This window comes from Apodemus sylvaticus, chromosome 8, assembly GCF_947179515.1.
Source record: "Apodemus sylvaticus chromosome 8, mApoSyl1.1, whole genome shotgun sequence".
NCBI lineage: Eukaryota > Metazoa > Chordata > Mammalia > Rodentia > Muridae > Apodemus > Apodemus sylvaticus.
The window spans coordinates 111,144,795-111,161,803 of record NC_067479.1 but is presented as its reverse complement, the minus strand read 5'-3'; the positions used below and the strand labels follow the sequence as shown (position 1 = coordinate 111,161,803).

General features: G+C 41.0%; 1 protein-coding gene across 1 annotated transcript in view; it reads left to right on the top strand.

Moving 5' to 3' along the window:
• Positions 1 to 17,009, top strand: part of Cadps (calcium dependent secretion activator) — a 467,230-nt gene that overhangs the window by 356,492 nt on the left and 93,729 nt on the right. The window contains exons 18-20 of the mRNA XM_052190346.1: positions 6,311 to 6,417; positions 12,577 to 12,733; positions 13,699 to 13,840. Of these exons, the coding sequence (XP_052046306.1) occupies positions 6,311 to 6,417; positions 12,577 to 12,733; positions 13,699 to 13,840 (406 nt within the window). The remainder of the gene's footprint in view (positions 1 to 6,310; positions 6,418 to 12,576; positions 12,734 to 13,698; positions 13,841 to 17,009) is intronic.

The window sequence follows — 17,009 nt, the reverse complement described above, 5'->3', positions numbered from 1 at the left end:
CAGTGCTGAATGAAACTATCAAAATGAGTCCCTGGGAATCTTGATGAATGTGATTGTGATTGAGGAAGTGCAGGCAGAGCCTAGGAATCTGTATTTTTAGTGAGTACCCTAGCAAGGCTACAGCTACTGACCCAGGAATTATTCTTCACATTTTAAGGGTATAGAAAAGAAATTATATTTTAATCAAAATTCTAAATAAGACATTACAACATAGTCTAGAGTCAAGCAAACTCACAGTTCTCAATTCTGTGGGATATCCATGGAGTTCCATGAGTTATGCCAGGTACAAGGGGAAAACTATGCAGTAAGCAATAGTAAAAACAGTCTCTACCCTAAAAGAAGCTAACACCCGGTGAAGAGCATGGGAGAGAATCAAGCGAGTGAAGTCCAATGACTACAATAAAGAGGAGACTCAAGATGCTATAAGATTATAGTTCTACAGGAGTTTGCCCAGGTCTGAGTCTCTAATGCATCAACGTATGCCCCAGAGGAGGACATCATGAAGTATAGAGCTGAGACCCCCCATAAACTGAATTGGGGGGTGTCTGGCTTTGTTGCAGTGTTTCCTCTATTAATGATACCCCTCCCCCATTCTCCAATGCTGTCCAAGAAAGTTGTGTCTATGTACAAAGATGCTAAAAGGGCCTTAACAGGTCTTCAATAGAACCACTATAAAAGTCTTTCTATAGCAAGTAACTATTTTTAAAATCCGAAATAAAAAGTAAGAAAAAGAAACTTTTGCCAGTGTAGCTGGGAAAACTTTGAAGGAAATAGCCTTAAAGATGAAGAATTGAGTGTATTTCTTACCTCTAACTATGGATAGAAAGCCTTAACATAAGTTGTGGTAGTATGAGTTTGAAGAGAAGCACAGCAGCAGATAGTACCGCAAGGCTTTTATCCTAGCTGCCAACACTAAAAGAAACAGCTTTTCTCTCCAAGCAACCATAGGAAATTTTAAAGAAGGTTCTCAGTGGCTCATCATAGGTCATTTAGAATAGAGACAAATATGTTTCCAAAGGAAAAAATGGAGAAAATGACTCATAATGCACCTATCAATCATTGTTAACATGCCGGTTGGGAGAGGGTTAAATGGAGATTCATGCGACCCACTCTATATGATGGGCACTGTCACTAAAGAAGTAGCACGTTTTACCCTGCAGTCCTTAGTTCATGTATCCATCACTATAAGGAGGCAAAGTCCCTTATAAAACACTGCATGTATAACTAATAAGCTCTGTTCCTCCTCAGGCTTTTATCCACACCCTCCTCCCAAATCTTAGCAACTGTCTACAGGGAAGGTATTTTCAGTAAAGCACACTACAAGCTCTGGCATCTTCCTCAACACACTGATGGCTGGAACTTGGTAATAAACGGGTTTTCCCTCTGTCATATCTGCCCCTCGTGTGGTATTCCAGGGGCTAGGAGTTTGCTTGCTGGAACCGGAGATGATGAGGTTATTTGAGGGCTAATTGGAGTGTCTCTCGCTCCTGGATGCTTCCCTTCCTTGGCTTAGCTGTGCCTGCAGAGGAATTCTCTTTTTTGTTTTTCTGCAGTCACATTTAACTCTCTTTCTGGAAGCCAGGCAGAATTAATTGTGTAAACATGAGCGGTGGTAATTGGGTGAATAAAGTTGGAAACCAAGGTATGATGTTTTTGTTTTGCTCTGTGAGGAGAAAAATAGGAAGCCTGTTTTTCTATGGTGGCAAACCTTACAGTAAGAATTCTGGACAGAATTGGCATGAGGGGATTTATGAATTTTTCCCCAGGACTCATTGCATTGAAACATGTGTCTGATGCCTCACAGGTCACAGATCAGCCACAATCTGCTCCGTGTTGTGCTGAGCACCAGATCAAGAACGTTGGCACACATAATCAGTTACTAGGTGTAAATGAGCATAGAGTTTCCATGAGAATTACACACTAAGGTAGCAAACATTCACCGTATGAGCCAGAAATACGTGTGATGGAGATGTCCTAAACTTTATAGAATGCTGTTAGCAACGTGTCTTTTTAAAATAATGAAAGGACGAACCTTTCTTTAAAGAGCTTTATTTTTAAAATGATTTCTACTAATTCTGTGGTCATACACTCTTTCCCCCCCCCCAAAAAAAATACGAATTAAGAGAAAGTGATAAAGACAATTTCTAGTTGTGTGCTTGGAAGCACTGAGACAGTCCAGCGATGTCAGTCTGGATGACCCCCACAAGCCTCGCTTTGCCAGAACACGGCGTTTGTTCATAGCCTCCCTCCCTTTCCCCATCAGTGTCACTATAATTGTATTTTCTCTGTGCCTCAGTAAAATTCATTTCCCCAGTTGAAAATCCATGCAAACCCAGAAGCAGGCCTGGCAAAGGAATGTGTCCCTCGCCATTCAGATCGTTGTTTAGACCAGAACAATTAGAAAAGAGCAGGCCCAAGGTTAATGAGATCTCATTAAAGAGAGAATTGCAGAAGCTGCTGGTACTCTGCGCTTGTGTGGAAGAAGAGACTATTGTCGAAGGACGGTTAAAGCACTGATATTGTAAACCACATGACAGATGGGTCAAGTGCTGATTACGGTATTCTAACATTTGGAATAGCAAGTAACATATTCGATAAGCTGGCAAGTTTTTATATATGATTCAACCCACAATATAAAAGCCATGAGAATTCCAAATCGAAAATAATTAAATGAGCTGGAAACAATCAGATACCACACATTTCCCCCCCAAATGACAGATTTTGACATGTTGAAATTCCACAAAGGGAGCATGAATATTCCCTAGCTCACTTGAACTAATGACGGCCTTTTATCGACTCTTGCAAAGCAATTAATTAACTTCAGCCTTATCACAATGAGGAAGATAACAGTGACCATTTGTAGACGCTTTGACTTGAGGAAGACCTATCCCAAGCCTTGTTTGATTTGTTCTAGTCAGCAATTCTGTCAAACACAGGGAAAATTCTTAACTCTGTCTCATTTATATGATAAGAAACCAAATCATAAAGGGTACAAAAAGCATAAGACTCCACATCACCAACCATTCATGCACCATGCTCTGTCTCTGGTCACGTGGAGGGGAGAATCTGTTAATGACCTGTGCGTGTTCTTCGTGATACAAAAGTATATCTTCTTTCTCAGTGGCTGACACAGCAGCTGCCATTCACGCTTGTCCGTCTTGATGGAGCATTGGTTTTTGCCTTCGGCTTCTGAGTGTCTGGGTAGGGTGTGGTGAGATGCTGGTTAGCGTCCTTGTCCAGTCCCATCACACCTCCAGGACACCAAGGCAATGCCGTGAGAGCTGCATTTCCGGTGGCCGTCTGTCACGTTTGCTTGTTGGGGTGTTCTCTTCAGAGTTCCTTGTCACTTGTCACTCTTTGTGAAAGTCACTTTGTCTTCTCAGTTTTTGTTTTCTGCCTCTCTCCTACCTGAACAGCTCCCCAGCCAGCTCCTGAGCCTCCTTCTTTATTCGCACAATCGCAGACCAGCATGCTATCTCAGAGGCTCCCAGGCATGCCTAGGCCAATATCAAGTACTGTAGACCTCTCTCTTCTGTTACTCGACTTTCTAGCTTTCTAGCTTAGTTGGCTTTTCTGTTCACTCTTGAAATCCTGTTTCAGTTTTGAGTACTAAGCTGAGGCTCGGGCTCTCAAGTGTGATGTTGTAGGTTTTGAGATACTCAGAAGAGAGCATTTATTTCCAAATGTCCACATATATTTTTTTTTGTCTAGCAATGTCTGACATATGCAACATTTTCAAATCTCAATGTCAGCACAAAATAACATTGTTGTTGCATAACATTTTGCATGATGGTTTTTCCTATGTTATGAGCTTCAAGTCTGTTGAATGAAATGTCTCCTAACTATACTGTTTTTTCAGTTCTTTTTCCATCAGTGCTCCAGCTTCTGCGAAATTGGGTCGGGGTAGGAATATCTCAGTGCATTTTATGACGGCAGAGGTGACCAGTGAGCCAGACTCATTTCTAAACAGAACTACTTTGTGCCCTTTGGGAAATGGGTTGCTGAAGGCTTTTACACAATATTTTCTTTAAAGACAACATCCTACAGAATTCATGGCTAGTACAGTTTTCACCATGGAGTTAGCAAATCAGCTGTTCAAGCAAATAGGGGGAAAGTAGCTGTGCCTCACTAAAGTGGATTAAGCTACAGATAATGGAGCCACAACTAATTAGCAATAATTAGAAGCTGAGCTACGAGAGTTAATTGGCAGTCAAGTATTCTAGATTAAAGGCTCATAACCCACATACTTCAGTGGTCATATGTTCAAGACAAATTCCACAAGGTTTATTAAACATACTGTCTGTATATATAATACATACCAGGCATACACATACCTGTGTACATGTGCACACACTCATCAATGACTGCATGCACATGTACACATTATGTGTATCTATTGCTGTTTATTGTAGTCAATCTAAAAGTCTTGCATTAAAAGAAATCACAGATCTTCAGGCAGTCCTTACTTAAGCATCTTGGATTTCTCAAAACATTAAAAAAAAAAAGCATTTGTACTTCTTAGGTAAATGTGAATAAAAATTCCCGTGGGAATTATTTTACTTCTATTTTGATGTCTTGTACAGCCAGAATTCCCCTTGATTTGGTGAGTGTTCCATCCAAAAGGACAATGCTCTCTATTTTGAAAGTGAGATATTTCAAAGATGTGGTCCAAGTGGGATTTTCTGCAGATCTGTATAACGTGCAGGCTTGTCTAGTTATAAGAAAATGTGTGTATGTGTGTGGTGTATGTATGTGGATGTATGTGTTGAATGGGTAATAAGCATAGGATAAGGAATTTGCAAATTGATGTGTAAATGTGAATATCAACTAATGAAAAGTAGCCACCGTGCATATTTACTATCAAAATGCAAATCCCTCACTCCATGCATAGTACCCGAACATATATACGCAGTATGTTTGTAGAAATGCTGGAAAGTCTACTAATGAAATTCTGATAGTCTACTTGTAAAATTACAAAATGGACCAGGTGTCCCCAAAATATAGAAGTCAATCTTGCCTCTCATTTTTTTTAAGAATTTTTTCTCTAGACCAGGCTATAAGTTGTTACCAGCCAACCTCCCACATCTGTTGACTAGGTGTTGGCTGTCCTTTACTTACCTGGAAATTCCCCAAAACTCTTACCTTCAAGCTCCAACTAGTTCCACCCACCTTTCCATTTGGCTACGGTAGAGATAAAATTGAGATTATTGACCACATACAGAAAGTCCATCTCCATACCTACAATTGTCTAATTGAACTGAAATTTAAAACCTAATCATCTGACTTGGTCCGATTTGTCACGCTTGTCTCCCAGAGGATAAAACATTCTCGTTTGCATAGTGTTTTATGGAGTTTATTTTCTATTATCAAATTCTAAATACTAATGTCTTGTGTCACTTAAGAAATGCCTAACCTTTTTAAGTAGCTATTTTCTATCCTCATATTTAAATACAACCACTCCAGAAATAAGTTTGTATGAAATATTAAGAAATTCTGTTTGGTGCTGGGGATATAGTTCAATGCTAAGAAAATTGCCTCGTGTGTGTGAACCCCTTGGTTCAACCTCCAGCACCAGAAAAAGGAAAAAATGCAAAGAAATTATATTTAACAAGGCACATTCTGACCCCCTAAGCTGAATCGGCCAAGAAACAACACTGAGCTTAGGGTGTGGCAAAAGCCAGAGTTCTGTTCTGTTCTACTATATAGGTTATAGCAGTCTCTGTATACCTATACCTAATACCCTTTAGTAGCCTGCCCTGAACCTCTACATAAGCATCCAAGAATGTTTAGTTTTCTTCTCATTTTTTCCCTGGGTGACTTGAAACAAAGAGGCCTTGAATGTTCATCTCCTAAGTGAACATCGCAGTACCCAGTCAACACATAGACCTGAAGTCAAAACAATGTTGTCCTGTTGAACAGATAGTGGCCCACATAGGAAACGCCAATCACTATGAAGCTGGGGGACTCTTCGCCCCATGCCAGGTAGACAGAACCCAATGTAGAGAGTTATATGAGGTAGCCCATGTATGCTGTCTTTAAAGAACGTGTGTACAAAATGCCACTCATTTAGCATGGGTGATTGTAGACCTCACATTAACTCCATCTGCAACTTGGGAGCTGGAGCACTGTTTCAAGTGTATCATAATGACGATGACAAGGTGGCTGTATGGTTTGCTCACTTAACATTTGCATGAAACTTTTTTTATATATATTTTGATAACCATTCAGAATTTCTCACCCACTAGTTCTATTGGCCACAAAACTAGCCTGCTGTTTTCGCTGAATCTTACCACAAATTCTTATACTCCAGAAAATGTAGGCCGCTTAATCACTCCCGCCAAAAAGCTCGAAGACACAATCCGTCTTGCTGAACTAGTCATTGAAGTACTGCAACAAAACGAGGAGCATCACGCCGAGGTGAGCAGGTGCAGGGGGAGATGTCGCGTGTCCCTTAGCTGAGGTGCCAGCGCAGTCTGCAGCCACCTGGTTGTGAACAAGATGCCTTAACTTGTGTTTCCTTTGAATTGGGCTGAAGGGAATGAAGGTAGAAGTTTTGGAAGGAGGCGTCTTTAGAAGTTTGTCTAAGTGACCAAGAGGTGGTTGTATGTTGTGCATTTCAGCCTAAGTTTTCAGATGTTTCTCTGAACACAGCACTGAGGTGAGTGTAACTCAAGGCTCTGTGGCATCTGACACACAGCACAGACCCACTATCCAGACGCACAGAAAACTCTACAGTCTTTTGTGGTTGTTTTGTTGCCAGCACTGTTGTTCTGATTGGTCCTTTGGTGTGTGGACCCTAGGTCATCTTTTTTTTTTTTAAGTTTGAGTTTTTCTCTGTATCTGACTCTGATTGTGCAGCCTTTCTCCTTTGATAACCTTAGATTGCCCAGGTCGCTAAGCACAGTGACAGAGACAATAATAAGTCTATGCTGTTTGACTTGTCATTTCCGTGACACAAACCCAGATAAATACAGCTTCCTTCATTGTATTTTGACAAACCTCTATTAAAACAATTTTGAAGGAATTATAAACGGAAGGACTTCAAAACCAACTAGATGCCAAACCTATAAGGACGTAAATGCCCCAAGCTTCCAGAGATGAGACGAGCTAGAGGATCAAACTATGAAACTTCTCCAAATTTGAACTTTAAAATTGTTTCTCTCCATACAATCTGGTTTTAAAAATTACGCTAATTCTCCCTCTTCCTTTACATTCGTATTTACAGACAGGGGAGAAAAGGGATATCCATAAAAGTGATTTCTTAGACACCTAAAATGTCCCTTCTCATAACTAAGAAAATATTGACAGATTGTTAAATGATATATCATACACTGTAAAGACAGCCATCCCAACTAATGCTGATTGCATATTGAAATTTCCTCCCTGTTCTCTACTGTTCCGGTCAACCTTGACTGATCGTGGCAGGGGAAAGAGGTATGTGACTCAGCCGAACGAAGCGGCCACCTGCTCTTACACTCTGTGCATGCCCTGGTAGTACCATGTCTTCCAATGGGATTTCCCTGGTGCTCCTGCTTTCTAACACTGACCCCGGGAATGTAACGGCAACTTCCAGTGGACTGCTTGTGACATGGGTGACCCTCTACAGCAGGGTAAATGTGGGGTGATTCTCTTGTGCGTGCATGAAGCAATTGATAGACTTCCGAGGACTGCAGTTACATCCTGACACACGCCTCCCACCTGCCTTGATTCTGTCCCTGGCCTGCCATAGTTCCTGTGTCCGTCTGTATTTACCTTTATTACAGAAGAGGAGTCCCAAGCTTAGTAACCAGTAGCCCCTTGGAGTGATACTAACCTTTTTCTACAGCTGTCTGTATGTGAGTCATATATACAGTATTTATATATAGAGAGAGTGTCGAAGAATCCTGAATTCCCTGCAGACTCTGTAAATGGGGGGAAGACACATGAGCAGGTGTCATTAACCCATACAGCACTTAGCAATGGACACACAGCCTGGAGGGAAAAGGGGTGCCTAATAGTAGCCCCAAGCACACAAACTTAAGAACAACTTCCAGACAGATGCAAGGAGATTGGGTTGCATTTTTTTTCTTTCACTTTTATTTTGTAAGATATTCTTTTTAGATTGAGGGGTTGGAGGTTCCAGTGATGATAAGCTTCTTCTTTCTGGGTGTCTTCAAAACCATCTCCTGGGACTTGGGGGATTCTGGCCTGCCTTTCCTGGCTTCGGAGGTAAAGGCTTGACCAAGTGCACGTATTTGTGAAGCCATGGATCTGAAGAGGATGGTTCCTTCCAGCCGCAGCTGTGCATTTAAGTGAATAACAGAAGTAATGGCAGAGATACTCCATTGGTAATGAAGCTACTCGCTAAGGCCACTCCCAGACCACAGAGAAAGCCTATGTTCCTTGGCCACACCAAAGAGGCCCCACCACAGCGAAGAAATCCAAGCACTGCAAAAGAAAAATACATATTTTTAAACCCAACTTCCAAAGAAGGCATTTCTTTTTACCTTTCCTAAAAGTTTGGGGTGTTTGGCAAATGTCAACCATCATTCTAATAATAATCATTCATAAGAAATGTCTCCATCTTGCAGATTTAGAAATCATGCAGAGTAAACAAACATGGTGACTTCAATCTTGTTCTCAACACTGGTTTTCGAAATTAGTAATAAAAAAACCTCAAATTTAAATATAGAAAATATCCAATAAAAGAAAAAAAACCCTCAGCATATTTTAGATTCCCAAACACCAAAAATTATTCTCGTTAAATGAACAGGATTACCCATCATGAGATCTCACAACTTAATCAAATCTACCCATGGGGCCTCTCCTATCTACTGATCTCTGAGTCAAGGAATTTAGTGTTCCTTGAAAGACAACGAGAAATAAAATGCCCTGGGCCGTGCAGGGATAAGGTATGTAGCAACCAAAGCTTAGAATCCAGAGCAGAGAACTTTGGGCTTGAATTCTAGCCCTATCATGTTCATCATGTGACTGTGGTCTAGTTATTTAACCCAGCTGGATGGTCACTGGTAAGATGAAAGGTGACATTAAGTAAAAGGGTCAGATGTTGTTGTGGCCAGCACGTGGTAAGCGCTCTACAAAGTTTGGCTATTGTTATATGAAGAAAATAATTCCCAAGAAATCAAAATATCTGATGATTTTTTTTAAAAAGCTGATTTCTAGGTAAAGCTTGCTTAATGTCTGAGAACCAATGGGCTGAACTGGAAGGAGACAGGGCACCCTCCCAGGAGGAGAAGGCTTGTCCCCAAAGACACCCCACCTGTCCTCAGCTGCTGCAGACAGATAATAGTAACACCTGAATCATCTCACAGAAATCTGAACTCTCATGTTTGGTGCCAGCCCCCTAACTGGAATCTCTAGGGAGTTGTAGAACACTGAAAGGGAACATAGTCTCTTTCAAAAGCTACCCCAGTGATTCCTGAGTATAGCCAAGTCACTGACTAGGGTGTAATGAAAACGGTTGACTCGACAGAACATATTGTACACTTTTTCTTCCTGAGAGGATGAGGATTTGTTTGCCAGGAGCTCACTTTCTGGATACTACCTAAGCTTTGACAACTAAAAAAGGCACTAAATCCTAAAAATGGATCTTAAATGTTGTGGCCGTACTATTTGTGGATACCTCACAAATAAAAGTGACAATGGGCCAGCAACCCCACCCCTCAACCAAAAACCTCATCTTTCAAAAAACTGTTTTAAGTTTCAGTATAGGAAATGTCCCAAGAGGGGAATGTCTCTCCTCAACCTAGAGTCTATCCTTCCTTTACCACTCACACATGCTGTGTGTGGAAGCGGTTGTCACACTTTGCTCTCATATATAGCAGAATTTTCTTCTCGGAACCTGACCTATTCACAGGCACACAAGTTTAATCTTCATGTACTTCCCCTTCCCAATCTCTCTCTATGTATACGTATGTATATGTATATATGTATTGTGGTGCACAGAGGGGTACATATATACATGTTAGTCTGTGTGCAAAATATATAATGTGTTCAGTGTAGTGAATTGTACTCCCTAAAGCACACAGCTTTTGTCTTTGAATAATAAAAACATCAGGTAAGTATACTCTACTGTGTAACTCAATATTTTCTATTGAAAAGTTTACTGAACCTTTAGATGCCTTTGACCATGTCTTACTTCATGAGAAAAAGTTGCTCTCACCTATCAGAGCCAACCTAAAATAAAGAAGAGCTTTTGCTCAGCACAGTTATCCAGGTTGTTCGTCTGATCAGGATTATTCTCTAACTGTTTAGTTATTCCTAATTTCTTCTTAGAGAGTGCTAAAAAGAAAGATCTTGGTTTTTATTTCTTCATTCACTGTACCAGCCTCCCTAGTGATAGTACTTCTCTTTGCAGGGCTCCCAGTCTGTCCAACCTGTATTGGTACGATTGCAAAAAGTGAGAGTTGCTCAGTAACAAATTACTTAGGACCTGGTTCTTAATAGAGAGAACCCTCATTCCCTATGGTGTTTTGCTTACAAGTTCTTTAAATTAAAAACATAAGACCCACAACTGCAGTTGGGTTAAGAATCTTTTTGAATTTCATACATTTTGACTGGGTTTTGGTTTGATTTGGCTTTCTGTTTTTATTCCTTGTCATTCTAGAACAAAGTTGTATATGGGGAACATAATAGTCTTCCCCAACATATCTTCTTGGCCACGCCCTAAAGATGTAACATTGATTAATCAGCTGAAGAATAAGTGCCAACCAACTTGCTGTGCCTTTCTGAACTTTACAGACTCCCCTGGATGAGGAGAGAGGAGTGACCCTGTCTAGGCTCAGGACTGTGGGCAGGATTCTCTGCCTAATGGGCAGCAGGCTGCAATAGCTCAGAGGAAGGATCCCTTCCCCTGCTGGCCCCAGTGGAGCAAGGCCCATACCCCAGGCTCTCATCTCCAGGTGGTAAAGCTACAATAAAACCTCACTAATTCAGGACAAACATTTAGAATCTGTGATGACTTGGCTGCATCTCTGGCTATTTTCATTTTTCTTCAGTAAAATATTTACCATAACACCAACACTGTGCTAATTGAGAAGTCTTTATTTATAACTTGGAGGCATGCAGTTCTTAGACCCACAAAGGTAAACCTCCCATCTTTTTAACTAACAGGCGAGTTTATCAACAAATACTTTGAAGTTGGGAAAAATTTTAAGCATGTACTAAACATTGTAGACTCTGTGAGTGCCATCTACTTGAGTACCCAATTGCAGGCTGCTTTCAAACTAACAGAACAACTTCTCCCCACTTCCATTGCTCTGAATCAGTGAGGTTTTACTGTATATTACGATGGAAACAGCAGGTGTCTAGTTCCAGCCAAGTCATCCTTAAAGAATGGTCCATGACTTGATTTTTTCCATTTAATTTGCAAACCAGCCACATGTTGATAAAGGAGAAGTAAGTAATATGGAATCTCATGAAAGAAGAGAGGTGGACCCTCTGTTCTGCCTCCTAGTGGCTGTTAGAATCCCCCTCCAATAAGGAATAGATTCTCACAGAAGAGCTTGGCCATTGAACAAACCCTTCCATGTATAGAACTATCCACAATCATCCTTCATATTTCCAAACACTTTCCTCTCTTTTTTGGTGAATGCTCTGGAAAGTGTTTCCAGTGTGAATACTTTACAGCATTGAGAGGGGAGGTGGGGGGAGGGCAAGAAAAGGCTGGCAATGTTTGTTTTTCTGCTCTCTTTGAAATCAGCAAAACAGGGCCTGTTGACACCACCACTCATTCTGCATGCCCCCTGCCAGAAATGATTAGCCTACATGCATGCATGCCTTTGAACTGCATTCACATCTGGCCCAGGCTGATGTGAATGTCACCCCTGAGACCCTGCACAGTGATTTCCAAGGGCTCATGTGCATGAAAATGAGTTACTTCACTGATATTTTTTGGTTTTCAATGTACATATGTCTAAGCCCCACAGAAGTAAGTCCTAACCTTATTCCATGTTCCCTAGACTAAGCTGATATTTCCTCTAGACCAGAAGCAAAAAAACAAAGGCTCCCTGAGATAGACGTTTTACTCAATAGTTCTGTAGTAATTCTAATAATAGCTTGCTTTGACTTAGTTTGATAGAGGAGTAATGTTTCCAGGGTGTAGGAAAACTGGAATTCCTGGGGTTCAAAGAGACCATAGACAACTAACCCCAAGATATGGAAATGGAAATGTATAGTAATTGCAAATTTTCAAGTTAGACCAGCAGAAAACCCATAAACACAGTGAAGAAACTCCCAAATTCTACACCTTAGAGCAAGAACCAGCCAGCAGCAATGACACAGAGCATGACCCAAGCCTACAGAGTTATTGTAAATTGAGCAGAAGTACAATGTCTGACACTCCTACAGCCGTGACCTCGGACTTCTGGGTCAGGAGCAAGGCTTTCTACACAGAGTAGTGCCTTGGACACTGAGAGGCCCATTCCTATCCAAACTGCTGTTCTCTTTACAATAAAGTGATCACGCCCTGCTGGATGTACAGCCGGCCTTGAGTAGTGAGGGTTGGAGCATGCGCCCTCTATCTCGAGGAGATACTCATTCCTTCTCTGTTTATTGTTTTTCTGCCACATTTCAAAGGCCTTTGCGTGGTGGTCAGACTTAATGGTGGAGCATGCGGAGACGTTCCTGTCACTCTTTGCGGTGGACATGGATGCAGCATTAGAGGTGCAACCCCCAGACTCGTGGGACAGTTTCCCACTCTTCCAGCTTCTGAATGACTTTCTTCGTACAGACTGTATGTATCCCCCTGGACTATTGGCCTTTCCCGAATAGTATGCAGATAAACTTGTTGCTAAGATATCTTTATTTCATATAGACTGTGGGTTAGCTAAAGCTCCTCTTTGTTTTACTGTTATAAACATACATATACACATACACACTCCACACACATATACACATATACTCGAACATACATACATATGTGCATACATACACATACTCCACACACACCAACCCTAAACACACACACAAACTACACTCCACATACACCCTCCATATACATAAACACATACATACATACATACATACATACAAACATACACATACAAACAAACCCTAAACACACACACAAACTACACTCCACACACACCCTTTGTACACACACTACATACAAATACATACATACATACTTACATACATACATACATACACACTGTTCACTCATACAGAGAGAGAGAGAGAGCGCGCCGTGTGGGAAAACGTATTCATTTCTTGTTTTATTTGCTTTCCAGAAAATTGGCTAGCTTAACCTCTTTAACCTTTTCAATTTTTATCAAATGATACTTCCTAGATTAAAAGATACCTCTAGCCAAATTGCACTGTAAGCATCTTGTGGCAATGACAGCCATAAAGCAGTCCTTCTGAAGGTGATGAAGGAGGGAAGGAGACAAGGGATGTGTTTTTTTTTTCTTTCTGGTACCTAGTCAGCAGAAGAGAAGTAAGACTAACAATTTTATAAATGCTGTGGGTTGATGCTTTTCATAGAAATGTGCACATGGACAACTTGACTTTGGTTCACATTTCCGTTCCATGGTGGATTCAAATATGAGTTTCCATGCGGTTCCTGTTTTTGTCTTTTTGTTTATTCCAGTCTCCTTCGAAGCAAGGTGTTGGATATAGAAGACAATGCTCTCTGTGTGTACATTGTACTTCGATAAAGTTGCTGTGGGTTCTGACGGAGATTTTGCTTATCTGTTCTAGATAATTTGTGCAATGGAAAGTTTCACAAACACCTGCAGGACCTGTTCGCCCCACTTGTTGTTAGATATGTGGATCTGATGGAGTCCTCCATTGCACAATCTATCCACAGGGGCTTTGAGCGGGAGTCATGGGAGCCAGTCAAGTAAGGAAAACTGCTTTTAATACCATCAGAATTGGGGTACGAATGGCTACAGAGTCATACAGAAATGGATCAATGGTGGCACGTGGCTATCATTGTTAGTGTGAATAGAAAGCAAGCACTGTTTTATTTCTTAACATGGTACTGGTGGCTTCCCTGCCTGAATGGGGATGTGGAGAGGGGTAGAAGTATGTTTTTATGAATTGAAACCTTTGTGTCACAAAAGATACAGAGGATTGAGGGATGTAACCACGGGTGTGGTATTTATTCTGTTCATCTAACTCAAATGCTACTTCCCACAGTGTTTCCAATAAGGTCCCCAGAAGAAGGAAAGCTTGATCACAATATACAAGTTTTTATGAGTTGCACATCCCACAGGAAAAATCATGGGGCATCCTATATGTTGTAAGCTTGTTACTTTCCACAGCTGCTGGGCAAACTCAGCTATTGAGTGTGTTTGGCAGACCCAGAGACTCCTCTGCTGCCGGAGGAGCAGGCTGTGCCTGTGGACTGCCGAGCACCAGTCCCAAATACCCCGGAAATGACCCCCCTATATAGAGAGTGTGTGATATGGTTTGGAAAGCTTTAGTAAAGCCTGGCTCTGCCTTTGCCCCGGTAGACTTTAGTTGTTTGGGTGCCCCCAACCCCACTTCTCTAAAAAATGATTGTATACTCTGCAGCCCTTTATATCTTCGAGATGTACCAACCTAGAGCAAAGCAGGCATGTATGCTAGAAGTATTTAGGAAACCCAGAACTTTTCTCTTAGTTGGAAAGAACTCAAGAGTCTTTCCTCAATGCAGAATCCTTTCCTGAAGTAGGTTTCTAAGTGAATGTTCCTCTAATATGAATCTCTAGGTGACCCTAACTGACACAGTTCCCTCTGTCCCTGTGACATCGTTAAGTCACAGAACAATTGCTTTGATTTTCCCCAACTGAAAGCAGGTCAATAGCCCATAACTCTTGGTTTAAAGAGAAGTGATGGCTCTTTTGATTTTACCTCAGGTATCTACAGCTAGATTAAGATGGTAAGGCATTTATGAGGGGGTATTTATTTATTTGTGGGTCGTAATATTCCTGGCCACTGTGCTTTGGAAAAGAGATGTGAAGAGAAAAAGGCTTAAAGGAGTGATATTCGTGTTTTGAAAATAGCAATGGTCTTGAAATAGCATTTCCTTGCTTGGGTTTAAATATGGAAGTTTCTATTGCCAACACAGTGGAGGGGAATGATACCACCCTGGGTTCTTAAAGAGCCATAGATCTGGGACCTCACACTAGCAGGAAGGCAAGGGTTTGACTTCTAGGAATGTGTTTTCTCATCTTTAAAATTGATTCTTTAAAAAGTTCCTACCCAGGGCCTGAGACTTGTCATAAATTTCTGTGAAAATGTCACTAAAGTCATTTTATAATCTGTTAACTTCTTCAGAAGCCAAACACATGACTGCTATTCATTTGGAAGCATTCAGTGTTCTGAGTACTTTACTACCAGCAGGAAAGATAGAATTAAAATCACTTTCACAATTGGAGTCATAGCCTGGAAGGTTTTTTTTTTTTTAACTGATGATATTGGACTCATGGATCCATAATTTAAATGTCTGAAACTTTCAAAAGAGTAAGTGTTATGCATAATTACCTGAGACAGATGTGGATGTGGGTGGGCGCTAAGGGTGAAGGAAGTAAATGTTTTGCTGTCCAAATTGTGCTATTGTCAGTCTATGATTTATTCAGTTCATATCAAGCAGTGCCGTGCCTTTGAGAGCACCTGTAGATATTTGAAAAGGCTATGTGAAGCATACGCTAGATTAACATTCCTTTTAGCCACACATCAATTAGCTTGGTTTTAGGCGACATGGATGCTGTGTGGAAGTTCTGCACCAGCAGTGAGAATAAAGGTAGCTTGGAACATGTGTGTATATAGAGACAAACCTTTCTATTCCTAACAATGCAAAGAGAACAGAGGGGGGACACTTTTGACACTCGAAGAAAATCATCCCTCTTCCTTAAACAACAATGCCTCTTTCAACTAAGAGTTTTATCAAAAGCAATACCAACAAAAACTCTTTCAGAATCCTCTCCATCAGACTCCTCCCTAAACTAAGAACTGGCTTGTGGAAATTTAAGTTTCCCAGACCTTTAGTCATCTCAGTTTCTGCCACATGACTATAACACACGCACGTCCATACATGTGTACACACATAATCATACACACAGAGATGTATATGCACACACACAATGAATAAAAGAGATAAAAAGAAAATACATGACAAGCAGTATTCATCTTTCATATTTCTTTGCATGCAACTATTTTCATGTGAAGAAAAATTAACTACAATTATATATTCTTAATATAATGGAAGTTATTTGGTAGTATAGGTAAATAGCTAAGTCTTAAGTTTGTTTACTGTGAAAACTGAGAAGAGAGGGATTGTATCTTACTCACTTAGTCTATTATTCTGTGGATGCGGATGTGGAACCCCATTGCACAGCTTCCAACTGCACCCAAAGACTCTCTCTCTCAAGATGAGCCCAAGCGGTCAGTGGAACCTCAAGCCATAGTCCTTCCTGAGCGTCCACCAGGGCGTGCCATAGGGTCAGGGTTGTTATGTAGAGTTCGGAAGGTAGTTTGCAAGTCCGGCAGCCCTGCATGTGACATTTGATCTCTGCACATGGGTGGGCAACACCTCATTCAGCTATACAGTGATTGTTCATTGCTAAATTGTCATAAAGGATTTCAAAGTAGAAGAATCCAGGAATGCTTTTCTGTGGTTGTGTGACCCCTCTGTCTTTTTTGGGATTCTTCTGAGAACAGGGAATCCTTGCTTTGTGGTTTTTCTGTGTCAGGTTAGGAAGGTTAAGAAGGGTAAAGCAAATACTGCTTCTTAACAAGAACTATAAATTCTGGTTGCCTAGTAGTCAAAATATTTGTTCCTCCTCTGGGCCTGAGATGTACAAATAAAAAGTACCTTTTAATTAATACCCATTCCCAATGATGAAGATTTGATGGTAACAGAAAGTATCACCTCTGGGGACTTCAAAAGTTTGTGGGTGACTAGCTGTCAAATTCCAGGAATTCCTGAGGCTAGATCTCATGACTCTGGGGCCAGTGAAGTGACTCAGGAGATATGGTCCTATGAGCCCAGAAAGTTTGTTTGCCAGATCCCAGGGAAAGATGGA